Source organism: Streptopelia decaocto (assembly GCF_964273445.1).
Source record: "Streptopelia decaocto genome assembly, chromosome: 6".
Lineage (NCBI taxonomy): Eukaryota > Metazoa > Chordata > Aves > Columbiformes > Columbidae > Streptopelia > Streptopelia decaocto.
This window is the reverse complement of record NC_138660.1, coordinates 27,120,140-27,129,891: the sequence shown is the minus strand read 5'-3', so window position 1 is coordinate 27,129,891 and position 9,752 is coordinate 27,120,140. Positions and strand designations below refer to the sequence as shown.

General features: G+C 60.5%; 1 protein-coding gene across 11 annotated transcripts in view; it reads right to left on the bottom strand.

The window, feature by feature from the left end:
• Positions 1-66: 66 nt before the first annotated feature.
• KIF1A (kinesin family member 1A) overlaps positions 67-9,752 on the bottom strand; it is a gene marked incomplete at its 5' end in the record, with an annotated part of 32,533 nt that continues 22,847 nt past the window's right edge. For 4 of the 11 annotated variants that reach the window (XM_082056197.1, XM_082056193.1, XM_082056195.1 and 1 more), the window contains 16 exons: positions 67-162; positions 831-949; positions 1,025-1,217; positions 1,294-1,440; positions 1,582-1,706; positions 2,004-2,081; positions 2,222-2,434; positions 2,720-2,865; positions 2,968-3,029; positions 3,158-3,291; positions 3,538-3,652; positions 6,559-6,585; positions 8,352-8,457; positions 8,808-8,892; positions 8,984-9,050; positions 9,172-9,280. In XM_082056197.1, the coding sequence (XP_081912323.1) occupies positions 120-162; positions 831-949; positions 1,025-1,217; positions 1,294-1,440; positions 1,582-1,706; positions 2,004-2,081; positions 2,222-2,434; positions 2,720-2,865; positions 2,968-3,029; positions 3,158-3,291; positions 3,538-3,652; positions 6,559-6,585; positions 8,352-8,457; positions 8,808-8,892; positions 8,984-9,050; positions 9,172-9,280 (1,769 nt within the window). In that variant the 3' untranslated portion in view covers positions 67-119. Of the gene's footprint in view, positions 163-830; positions 950-1,024; positions 1,218-1,293; positions 1,441-1,581; positions 1,707-2,003; positions 2,082-2,221; positions 2,435-2,719; positions 2,866-2,967; positions 3,030-3,157; positions 3,292-3,537; positions 3,653-5,054; positions 5,079-6,558; positions 6,586-8,351; positions 8,458-8,714; positions 8,893-8,983; positions 9,051-9,171; positions 9,281-9,752 lie in introns of all 11 variants that reach the window. The other 7 variants (XM_082056190.1, XM_082056198.1, XM_082056194.1 and 4 more) reach the window with 4 other exon arrangements.

The window sequence follows — 9,752 nt, the reverse complement described above, 5'->3', positions numbered from 1 at the left end:
GCAGACAGCTGGGGCAGCAGATGGTGTGAGAGATCAGACATTAACATGGGAAGTCTTGAGACGGAATCAGCTATCTTGATCCTGTTGGCAGATGGATGAGGTGGAGGGTGTTTTTCAAGTTAGATTCTCATCTGGGCTGTTCTCCTTCTGGACAGCTTGGATCTGATTTGGAAAGCAAGAGACAAAAGGTGTCAGAGATACGGGCAATCAGAGGTGTGGTCCCCTGGGTTCAGTGTCCTGGCTCCGGGCTGGTGCTTGAATCCAACCAGAGCTGGAGGTACATGGGATTAATGTCTCTTTAGCCAGAGCACACAAATTTCTGTGCATTTACTCCTGTTCCCCTAGTCTTGCCACTTGAGATGGTCTCAAGAATTTTGTGATGAGATGCTCTCAAGAACTGCTAGAGATGCTCTCAATAAGTGACGGGCCAGTGTCCCGGCCACCAGGCATCGATGTCGCTTTGAACTCAGCACAGAAATGCCTCTGTACCAGCCGGGATCTGGCCCTAGATCATAGAATCATAGAATAGTTTGGGTTGGAAGGGACCTTCAAAGGTAATTTAGTCCAACGCCCCTGCCATAAGCAGGGACATCTTCAACTAGATTGAAGTACTTGAGTGGGGGAAGGAGCTGAAATCAAGATTAATACAGTCCAAGTTTTGCCAGCAAAGAGCCCATCCAGGCACAGCTCTGCACAGGAGGTGCTCCCCATGCCTGGCCAAAGGGGCTGTAGCAGGGAGAGCCCTGGGAACAGGGCAGGGAGCCCATGGAGCCCACAGACCCTCCACCGACAGCCTCCCTGCACCCTCCTGCCCCAGTTGCCCCCGGTACCTTATGGACCCAGCCAGGAGGGGGTTGAAGGCGTAGAGCCAGTCGTGCATGTCCTTGTCACTGCTTGCCTGCAGCAGGATGCCCCGGTGCTCCGTGCACACCGCAAAAGTGTTGGGAGTCTGCCGGGGGAGAGCTGGGGCTGAGAGCCTCGCCCAAGGGGATGTGCAGAGTGGGGCTGGTTCCTGGCCCCCTACCTTGAGCATGGCCTGCTGGTCCTCACTGTACTCCACCTGGGCCTTGGAGAGATTAAGTACGGCCCTCTCGACCGCGTCCTTGTCCGAGTTGTAGATGTAGACGTACGGGCGCCGGACCACCACGAAGCGCTTCACCCACCCGTTGGTATGGGGCTCCAGGAAGTGCAAGTAGCCCTTTTTGGAAACGATGGGGCTGCAGAAGGGACCTAAGTCAGGGTGGGACATGATGCCCCCCAGCCCCAAGGCATTCCCTTGCTGGCTGCTCCTACCTGACCCGGATCTCCTGGATGTCAGGCACCAGCAAACGCTGGGGCTCCTTCTCCTCCTCAGGCCGGCGGGCTGGGGACTTCTTCTGCTCTCGTTCTGCTGCAGGCTCCAGGTCAGGACTCTCCACCCTGGAGGAGACCTGGGGGGGCCTGGGGAGGGAGGAGAGGCTGGGGGTGTAGGAAGGGTGATGGCAAGGGAACACCCATCGATCAGGACAGTGTCCCAGTGGTACAACTGCCCTGCTCAGAGGACACTGGGGCATCACCTGAACCTCCCAGCCACCTTCTTACCTGACCTCCATGGCATTGTAGCGTCCTTCCACCAGTGATGGGCAGGTTGAGGATGGGGTGAGAGTGGTGACCCCGAGAGCTGGCATGGAGGGGTCTCTCATCAGGGTCACAGACATTTCAGACAGCTGTAGAGAAGCGGAGGTGCAGACTCGAGTTTCTGCCCCAAGGTGGGCAGAGGCAAAGGACCAGGCGCCTGCTTATACAGGGAGAGGCAACACCTCTGGCCAGCAGGGTCTTCTCCTGGCACAGTCCTGAGAACCACCAGCTCCAGGAACACCAGGGAGAGCAGAGGGAGCAGGGACCCCAAAGCAAGAACCACTTGTGCCATGGTGCCCATCTGCCCCCACCCAGCCTGTTCCCCCCTGGTCACGCATCCTTCCCAGCCCCTGCCAGCCCCGGGGAGCCTGGGGCTGCAACAGTACCTTGCTCTCGCTGGCGCTAATGCAGACGTGGCTGTGGCTGTACTCCCTGTTGAAGGTGTGCGTGAGCAGGCGCAAGCACTGTGGAGAGAGGAGGAAGATGGTGGGGCACGAGGCACCTTCCTCCACCCTCCTGCTCCTCTTAGGCTTTCTCCTGCCACAAGCTCCTGCTGCCCCATGGAAGCCCCTTCCCAGCTTCATCCCCATGAGCTGGCTGGTACCTTCACGGCCAGCTCCTTCTGCCTCTCGCTGGGGGTCTCAGGGGGAGAGGTGCGGCCCTCGAGGGCTCCGTCAACAGAGAGTGGGGAGGAGACACAGGAGGTGCTTCGGGACTCGGAGTCCTCACTGGAGCAGGGGGACAGGGTCTCCAGGCCCAGGCGCTGGGTCGTTTCCAGCTTCTCGCGCAGCAGCAGGTAGTGCCTTGTCTTCTCCACCTGAACACAGGCAGCCAGGCTCAGGGGTGGCCCCTTCATCCTGCCCACATCCTTTCGGGGACCACGCTTCCCAGGCCGCATTACACTCCTTTGTGCATCAGCTTCGGGTCAGCTGTGCCCCCCCGGTGAGCAGTGATGCAGCAGAGAGCACAGCCCAACTCCTGCTTCCTCCCACCAGCAGGAGGGCTAAGGCACCCACGGCGGGGAATCCCACCTGCGCTGGCAGGGCGAGCGGCTGAGCTGCAAACTGCACTATCTCGGCCTGTTTCTAGCCCAGACTCTTACTTCTTGCAGGAGGCTGAGCTTCTCCAGCTCCCACTGATGGTCGAGGATGAGGCTGTCGCTGCGGGGCCGCCAGCCAGCCAGGTTCTCCTCTCCTCGCACATAGGCTACGGAGGTGTCCAGCACACGCCGACGCCGTCTCTGCATGCCTGTGGGGACAGACGCACAGCTGGGGGGACAGACGCACAGCCCTGACCCCAATCACCGTGCCGTTCTTCCGGCAAACACCCAGGCAGAGGCATGGCACGCACCTGGGCTGCCGGCATCGGCCACCCGGCAGAGGCTGAGCTCATAGACTCCCGTCACACGGTTGCTGCAAGCAAAGGGAGATGAGGCATTACCAGCTCTGCCTCATCCCCAGGCCTGGCTATTTCACCCAGGCTGCTGGGATGCCTCCAGCGATGGCTTTCCTGCCCCAGAAAGGCAAGAGCGTTCCAGTACCTCTCAGAAGCCCGCAGGCTGCCACTGCCAAAAAGATTGCGGATGGAGCGGGAGGCAGGAAGTTTGGCATCCCGGGAGTAGAAAACCATGCTGAAGTCTTTGGTGATGACGGCGGGCTGGGTGCAGTTCTCCATCTGCAGCAGAGCGGGGGGAAGAGCGTCATGGGGGCTGCAGTTTGGCAGCCCAGCAGGTCTCTCCTACCCCTGGTGCCCAGCGGTTTCCACTCCCGGGGTCCCGCAGGGCTCCCAGTCACTAGGTTGAATCCTGCACCCTGTTAGCATAGTTGCCGGCTAAACAGGTGCTGACGGTGGCTGCACCCCGACAGTGGGGGAAATGCCAGACTTTGTTGGTGTTATAATGGCCCCGACTAAGGTCCTTGCCTCAATATAGGCAGAAAGGGTGATGTAGATTTTCTCCCGGTACGGGGTGACACGGTTGAGCAGCAGCGAGTTGTGCATGGAGCTATCCCACGCCGCCTCAAACTGGTAGAAAGTCCTGCCAAAAAAAATAGCAGAGCCAGTAAAACAACCTCCAAAGGACCCCAGGCGAGCGAGCAAGGAGATGCCATCGTCCCCCCTGCAGCACTGCAGCACGGCTGCAGGGACACACAGACATGCACACGCAGGGGCACAGCTGGGGACAGCCACTCCAGAGGGCACAGGCTCAAGGCAAAGGGGGACAAGGCGTCCCAGGAGGGGAGCGCGGTGCCCTTGAAACAGCCAACAGACTGGGGTTTTGGGTAGGAGGGACGGCGGGAGCAGTGGGGGCTCAGCTGGGGTGCAGGCAAGGCAGGGCAGGCTGGAAAGGCAAACGAGGGTGCATGCCCCACCCCCATCCTTGGAGCGGGGGGCTGCCACCCCAGCGCACCCGGGTCAGGTCCCCACCATCCAGCTCAGGGTACGCATCACCTTCTGGCCCCTGCCAGGAGCCACTGTCCCTGTTTGGGTGATGACAGCCAGAAGGGAAAGGAGGGAGGGTGCTTGGCATGGGGGGTGCTGCCAGCCTGCCCCTGGGAAAGCAGCCCCCCTGCCAGACTGGTGCCCTTCCCCAGGGCTGCCCCCATCTGGCAGCAGCACCTGGGGACCAGGATTTATTTGGTGGCTGGCCCCTGTCGAGCTGTCTCCCCCCTGGCTCTTGTTCTGCCCTGATCGCCAGCCCCATCCGTCCCCATCCCCACCAGGCTGCCTCGCTCCCCTCAGTGTGTGCTCCACAGCTCCCAGCCCGCCAGCAGGAGCAGGGAACCCCCGACCCCACTCGCCTGGAGCCTGTGCTCCAGGGTCCCACAGAGGGCAGCGCAGCCACCCAGAACAAGAGCAGCAACCGCACTCTTCAAGTCAAGCAATCAAGTGTGGTGGAAGCAGGAGGCGGCTCCAGTTCAAGAGCGTAAAGGATCCTCGTCTCACCCTCTGCCCCTCTCCTGGGCCAGCCTTGCGGTTATGGGACACCCACTCCTCAAAGCCACCCAGAGCTGCCTCAGCCCCAGCTATTGCCTGAGCATCCTCAGGAAGCTGTGGCTCAGAGACTGTCTTAACACGGATGCTTTGGCAGATCCCCAAAGCAGCATCCCGGCGGCCGAGTGGCTCTTCTAATGAGAGCCAGTGTGGCCAGAGGCAGCAGGGAGAGGGTCTTAGCTGTGACTGCCCCCACATTGGAAGAAGAGGGAGAGCGACGCTTTCAGAAGGCGTATAAAATACATTAAAAAATCCCACATAAGACAGAACCAAGGCGAAGGATCACTTTGCAGACACGGGTCACTTGAGAAGAGAATGCTCCCCAGGGAGAAGGAGGAGAAAAGGAGCCTCAGGGAAGTGGGGAAAGAGCAAAAAGCAAAGGGAGGAGCCAAAGGAGAAAGAGAGAAAAGCAGGAGGGCCAGACCGAGCGGGTGCACGTGAAGTACCTAGTATCATTTCCAAACGAAATGCTATATGTTGAAGGCAACCCAAGGACAAACACACACACGTACACAGAAAAAATGAAAGGTCAGAAAGCATCGTCCGTATGGGGCTGTGCGGGAGCAGGGCCGTGAGGAAGGGGAGCCCCTCTTAGGGAGACTTGCCCCATATTGGCACTGCTGACCAAAGGAGTTCCTGCCTAGCTGGACCCTGAATCTGAGCCCAGCTCAGCGAGGGCAGGCAGGGCTTTACCCACTTGGGTGAAAACCCTCTGCCTCTCATCTTCCTCGTGGACCAGCAGCTGGCAAGTGAGCACACACATACTCCCCATCCCCTTAACTCTGCCCTTGCTGCCATCCCAGGGCAAGGAGCTCCAGACCAGCGCAGCCCCCCAGGAAGGTGCCCATTAGGGGGAAAAACAGCTGTCCCACCACCACCCACACAGTGGCCGATAATTTCTTGGTCTGTCTCCTGGCTCACAGGGAGAGTATCCATGTGCTGAGGGCCCACAGGCAATGCCACCGTGAGCTCATGTGCTCCTGCAGTGGGGGGCTGGATCCTTGCTGCAGCCACCCCCCTGCACCCTTAGGGGGACAGGGTGCTGCTGGAGGGACAGCTCTGCCTTCAGGCAGCTCTGAGCAGGGCCAGGTTCTAGCTACTGTAGGGATGGCACAAAGCTACAGAGCCCACCAGGTCCCAGGACACCTCATCCCCTGTCTCCCAGATACACATGGGGCACAGCAGCAGGACGCCCCCTTCTCAGGGCCCTCAGCGACGCTTCCATCCAGAGGCTGGCAGCAGCATCTGGGGCTGGCGGCTCTTGCCCACATGCTGCACATTAGGCTCACCCAGAGGTCCATGCTGAACACTACCCACACCTGAACAGCCACTCCCCCCAGTAAACAGTCTGTGCCATGCCTGGGTGTGCATACCCACCATCGCGCCCACATACAGATGCACACTGCCAGTTCACCACATCTGCGCCCACAGGACTACTGTGCACAGGGTGCTGTGCGTGCCAGCGCACCACCCTGCAGCGCTGCCATTGTCACAAGGTGCCCGAGTGAGGGCTGGAGGGGTCCCTGAAGTCCCCACCACGGTCCAGACCAGCCCTGCAGCTACTCCAAGTGGCACCGGGGGCCAAGCTGGGGCTGAGGTGGGAGACAATGGGGTATGGGGGGCGGCACGCTTGGCTCTGGATGCCGGAGAAATGGAAGAGCAGCAATGTCAAAAAGCGAGAAGAAAATTCAAATCAGGCGATGGGAACGCAGGCGTGCGAGGGCGAGCGGCAGCCAGAGAGAGCGCGGCCCAAACGAACAGCAAAAGGGGCCAAGTGAGCCAGAGGTGCCAGGGCAGGAGGGAGGAGGATGGGGCGTGTGGAGGGATGGGGGACTGGGCGTCCAAGTGCTGCCTCCGGTGGGAGTGAGTGCGCCGAGGTGAAGGGGGAGAAAGAAAGAAGAGAGAGAGGAAGAGGGGGTGGAAAAAAAAAACAATGGAAACAAATAATACCTAGGCATATCCGAATCAAGAAACTGCCTGCAAAAACACAAAACAGTTACATGGTTAGTGTGGGCTCGGATGGGCCGCAGCAGTGGAGGGAAGCGACGGGGGACCCTGGCTGTGGTCCCTCATGCCTCCTCCCTGGGAGCTCGATGCAGAGATGGATGAGTGCCAGGGAGGGAGCCAAACCCCTGCCCGGGTCTCCTGAGTGGCTCTGGGGGACTGGGGAAGCTGGGGAGAGGAGCCAAGGCTGCACTGGGCAATGGAGGCTGCGCGGTGTAAGGCAGCAAAGCAGGGAGCACAAGCAGCCGGGGTGGAGGTGAGGCAGCCGCGGCTCTGCCCATTGCCCTCCCTTGCAGACTGCTGGGGCTAAAGCTTGCGCAACTGCATGCGGGATGGAAGCCGGGGGGGGTTGTGGTGAGCGCCCCTCGGCACCCTGCAGCATGCCAGCCGCCCCGTCATCCTCCTGCCCAGCCCCAGACAGGCTGATAAAGGGTGGATACGGGGCAGATACAGTGTGCATACCTGCCTGTGCCCCCGATTCTGGGTTGGACCTGTGGCACAGACCCCCTGAGCGTGCAGCTGAGGTGCTCTCTCACAAAATGTGAGACCCCGTCTCCCCATGCCCCGAGCATCCCACCCAGCCCAAGCAGTATCCCTTGCCCTGCAAGACCCGTGCAGGGAAGACAGGAGCAGGAGCCACATCCCCCTGCCAGGCTGTGCAAGAGATGCTGAAGATCCGATCTGGCTGCACCCAGGACCAACCCACCAGATCAGGAGCTGACACAAAATCGTGCAGCCCCAGAAGCCCACAGGTGACACAGCCACCCAGCTCCCAGCAGCCCAGTGAAATCCACTGCAGCTCTGCTGGGCCGAGCCCTCAGAGCCTGATAATCCCTGCCTGGTCTTGCTCTGATGTCCCCATGGCTGTACCCAAGTCTCCTGGTCTGACACGTGCATGCACACTCAACCCCATGATTCGGCTCTGCTGCCTGGGTACTGCGTGCCTGTCACTCCACCATGCCCAGAAGCTGCCCTGAGAGCGCTGCAAGGTGGCATCTCCCATCCAGAATCCCATCATCGCCCCTCAAAAACACCTTGCCTTGGGACAGGCCTCTTTGGGGCAGCAGTGACCCCAAAGAAAACAAGGGGAAAAGCGGCCCGCACTCCCTGCCAGGGTACTCCTACGCCAGTAACCACTACATGTACAGCTCAGGACCAGTCCCGCTGCTCCCGGTGCTGCCAATGACTGTTCCCGCCTCGTCACAGCTTCCTGCACACACGCATTCTGGCCAGGGACCCCCGCCAGCCCCCCAGGTTTTGCCAATAGCCCCGGCGCAGAGGAGAGCTCTGTGCTCCGCACCACTGCTTCCCCGCATCGCCACAGGACCCAGCCAGGGATATCTCAGAGATAAAAACCCTTTGGTCCCGCTGCTGCCCCACCCGTGCCAAATCCATGGTGGGGACACAGCCCTCTGGGACTGGCATCCCCAAAGTCACCCGGCAGCGATGGGAGATGGCTTTCCTGCATCATCTCCATGCAGATGGAGACCGACTCTCTGTGGTCACAGCTGCCACTGCAGAGCAAGACCCCCATCCAAATTCCCTGTAGTGCCAAAGCCTGGTGTGGAGCGGCCTCAAGGAGGAATGGGGCTGGCAGCCCTGAACCCCAAGACCCTCTGCAGCTCCAGAAAAGCCCCCCCAAGGCAGCAACAGGTCGGCAGGGGAGAGAGGGGCTCCCTATGTCCCGCTGCCAGCCCTCATCACAGCTGAGGAAGAACAAGAAAAGAAGTGGCACGCACCGGTCATCCTGGGAGGGGTGGATGTACCCAGAGGAGAGGATGTTCAGGGACAGGATGTTGGGGTCAATGAGAGACTCATCTGCTTCTGGGGTGTTCCGGATCCGACCTGCAAGCACAGCACGGGACACCACTCAGGCAACAGGCCCGTGAAGGTCCCCAGGAGGGACAGGGGCAGCCCATCTGCCTGCATCCCCAGCAGCCCCTGTCACAGGCAGCAGCCGCCCAGCGCTCAGTCACTCCAGCTCCTAGACATGGTGCCTGGGACCGAGGAGTCCTGCCCACATGGCATGTCTGTGTCACCTGCTAGGCAGCCACTACTTTGCTATTGCAGGGTGGGAGGTGAGGCAAGGCATAAAGCCCCACATGGGAACGTGAGCAAGAAACAGGCTGAGAGGATGCTCAGGAGCTCGGCGGGCTGGGTGTTGCTCACAGCCCACCCAACCTGGCTCGGCTTACCTACAACCAGCTCCCGCACCTCCTTCCAGCGGATGAGGCTGCCTGTTTCATGCACCAAGGTGACGGTGATTCTCCTTTGGATCCCCTGAGACCCGTAAGGCCACAGAGAAGGGGTAGTGGTTAGCAGAGCTCCCAGCAGGAGCCAGAGCCAGGACGGCATCTCGAGGAGAGAGTACCTGGTGGAGGAGGAAGGTCCCATGGCATGGCATGCCTCCACGGTGGTCCACAACGGCAGGGATGTAGCTGGAAGAGAGGATTGTGGCATGAGGCAGAGCCACAGCAGCCTGCCCACAGGTGCCGAGCAGCAGGCAAATCACCGTGCTGCCTCCCTCTCCTTCCCATGCCTCTTTCCAGCCAGACTTACTCGCCATTTGCCTCCAGCTCACAGATCTCGAAGAAGACCATCAGGTCATACTTGCACTGGCATGGGCCGGCGCTGGGCCGAGTCATGGTGCTCAGCTTTGTCGCAGGCACTGTGATGGGTCAAAAAGACAGCTTAAAGGGTGAGCTTGCCACTGACACTTGGAGTGAGGCACACGACAGCTGGCAGGGTAAGGACGGAGCAGGCAGGGACTGCAGGGAGACACTCAGAGGTGGCAGCAAGGCAGGAGAGAGTGATAGAGGGGGACACCCCCATCCTGGTGGACTTCGCTGACCACTGGCACAGCAAATCAGGGTGCTCAGCCAAACCCCAACAACTTGGGTCTTGGCAGTCAGAGCACAATGGGGACCCTGCGGGATGGCGGGGCTGGGTGGCCAGCTGAGCTGTCCAGGATGGGCAGCGTCCTCCCTGCTGCTCCGCAGGAGGCGAGAACAGGGACTTTGCATCCGTCAGGTGCTGTGGGAATGGGTGCCAAGGGCTTCTGGGCACTCTGGCCTGCAGTACGTTTTCTGGTGCCCCTGGGGAAGGGGACCCTGCACCCAGCACAGGGACCACAGGTGGGC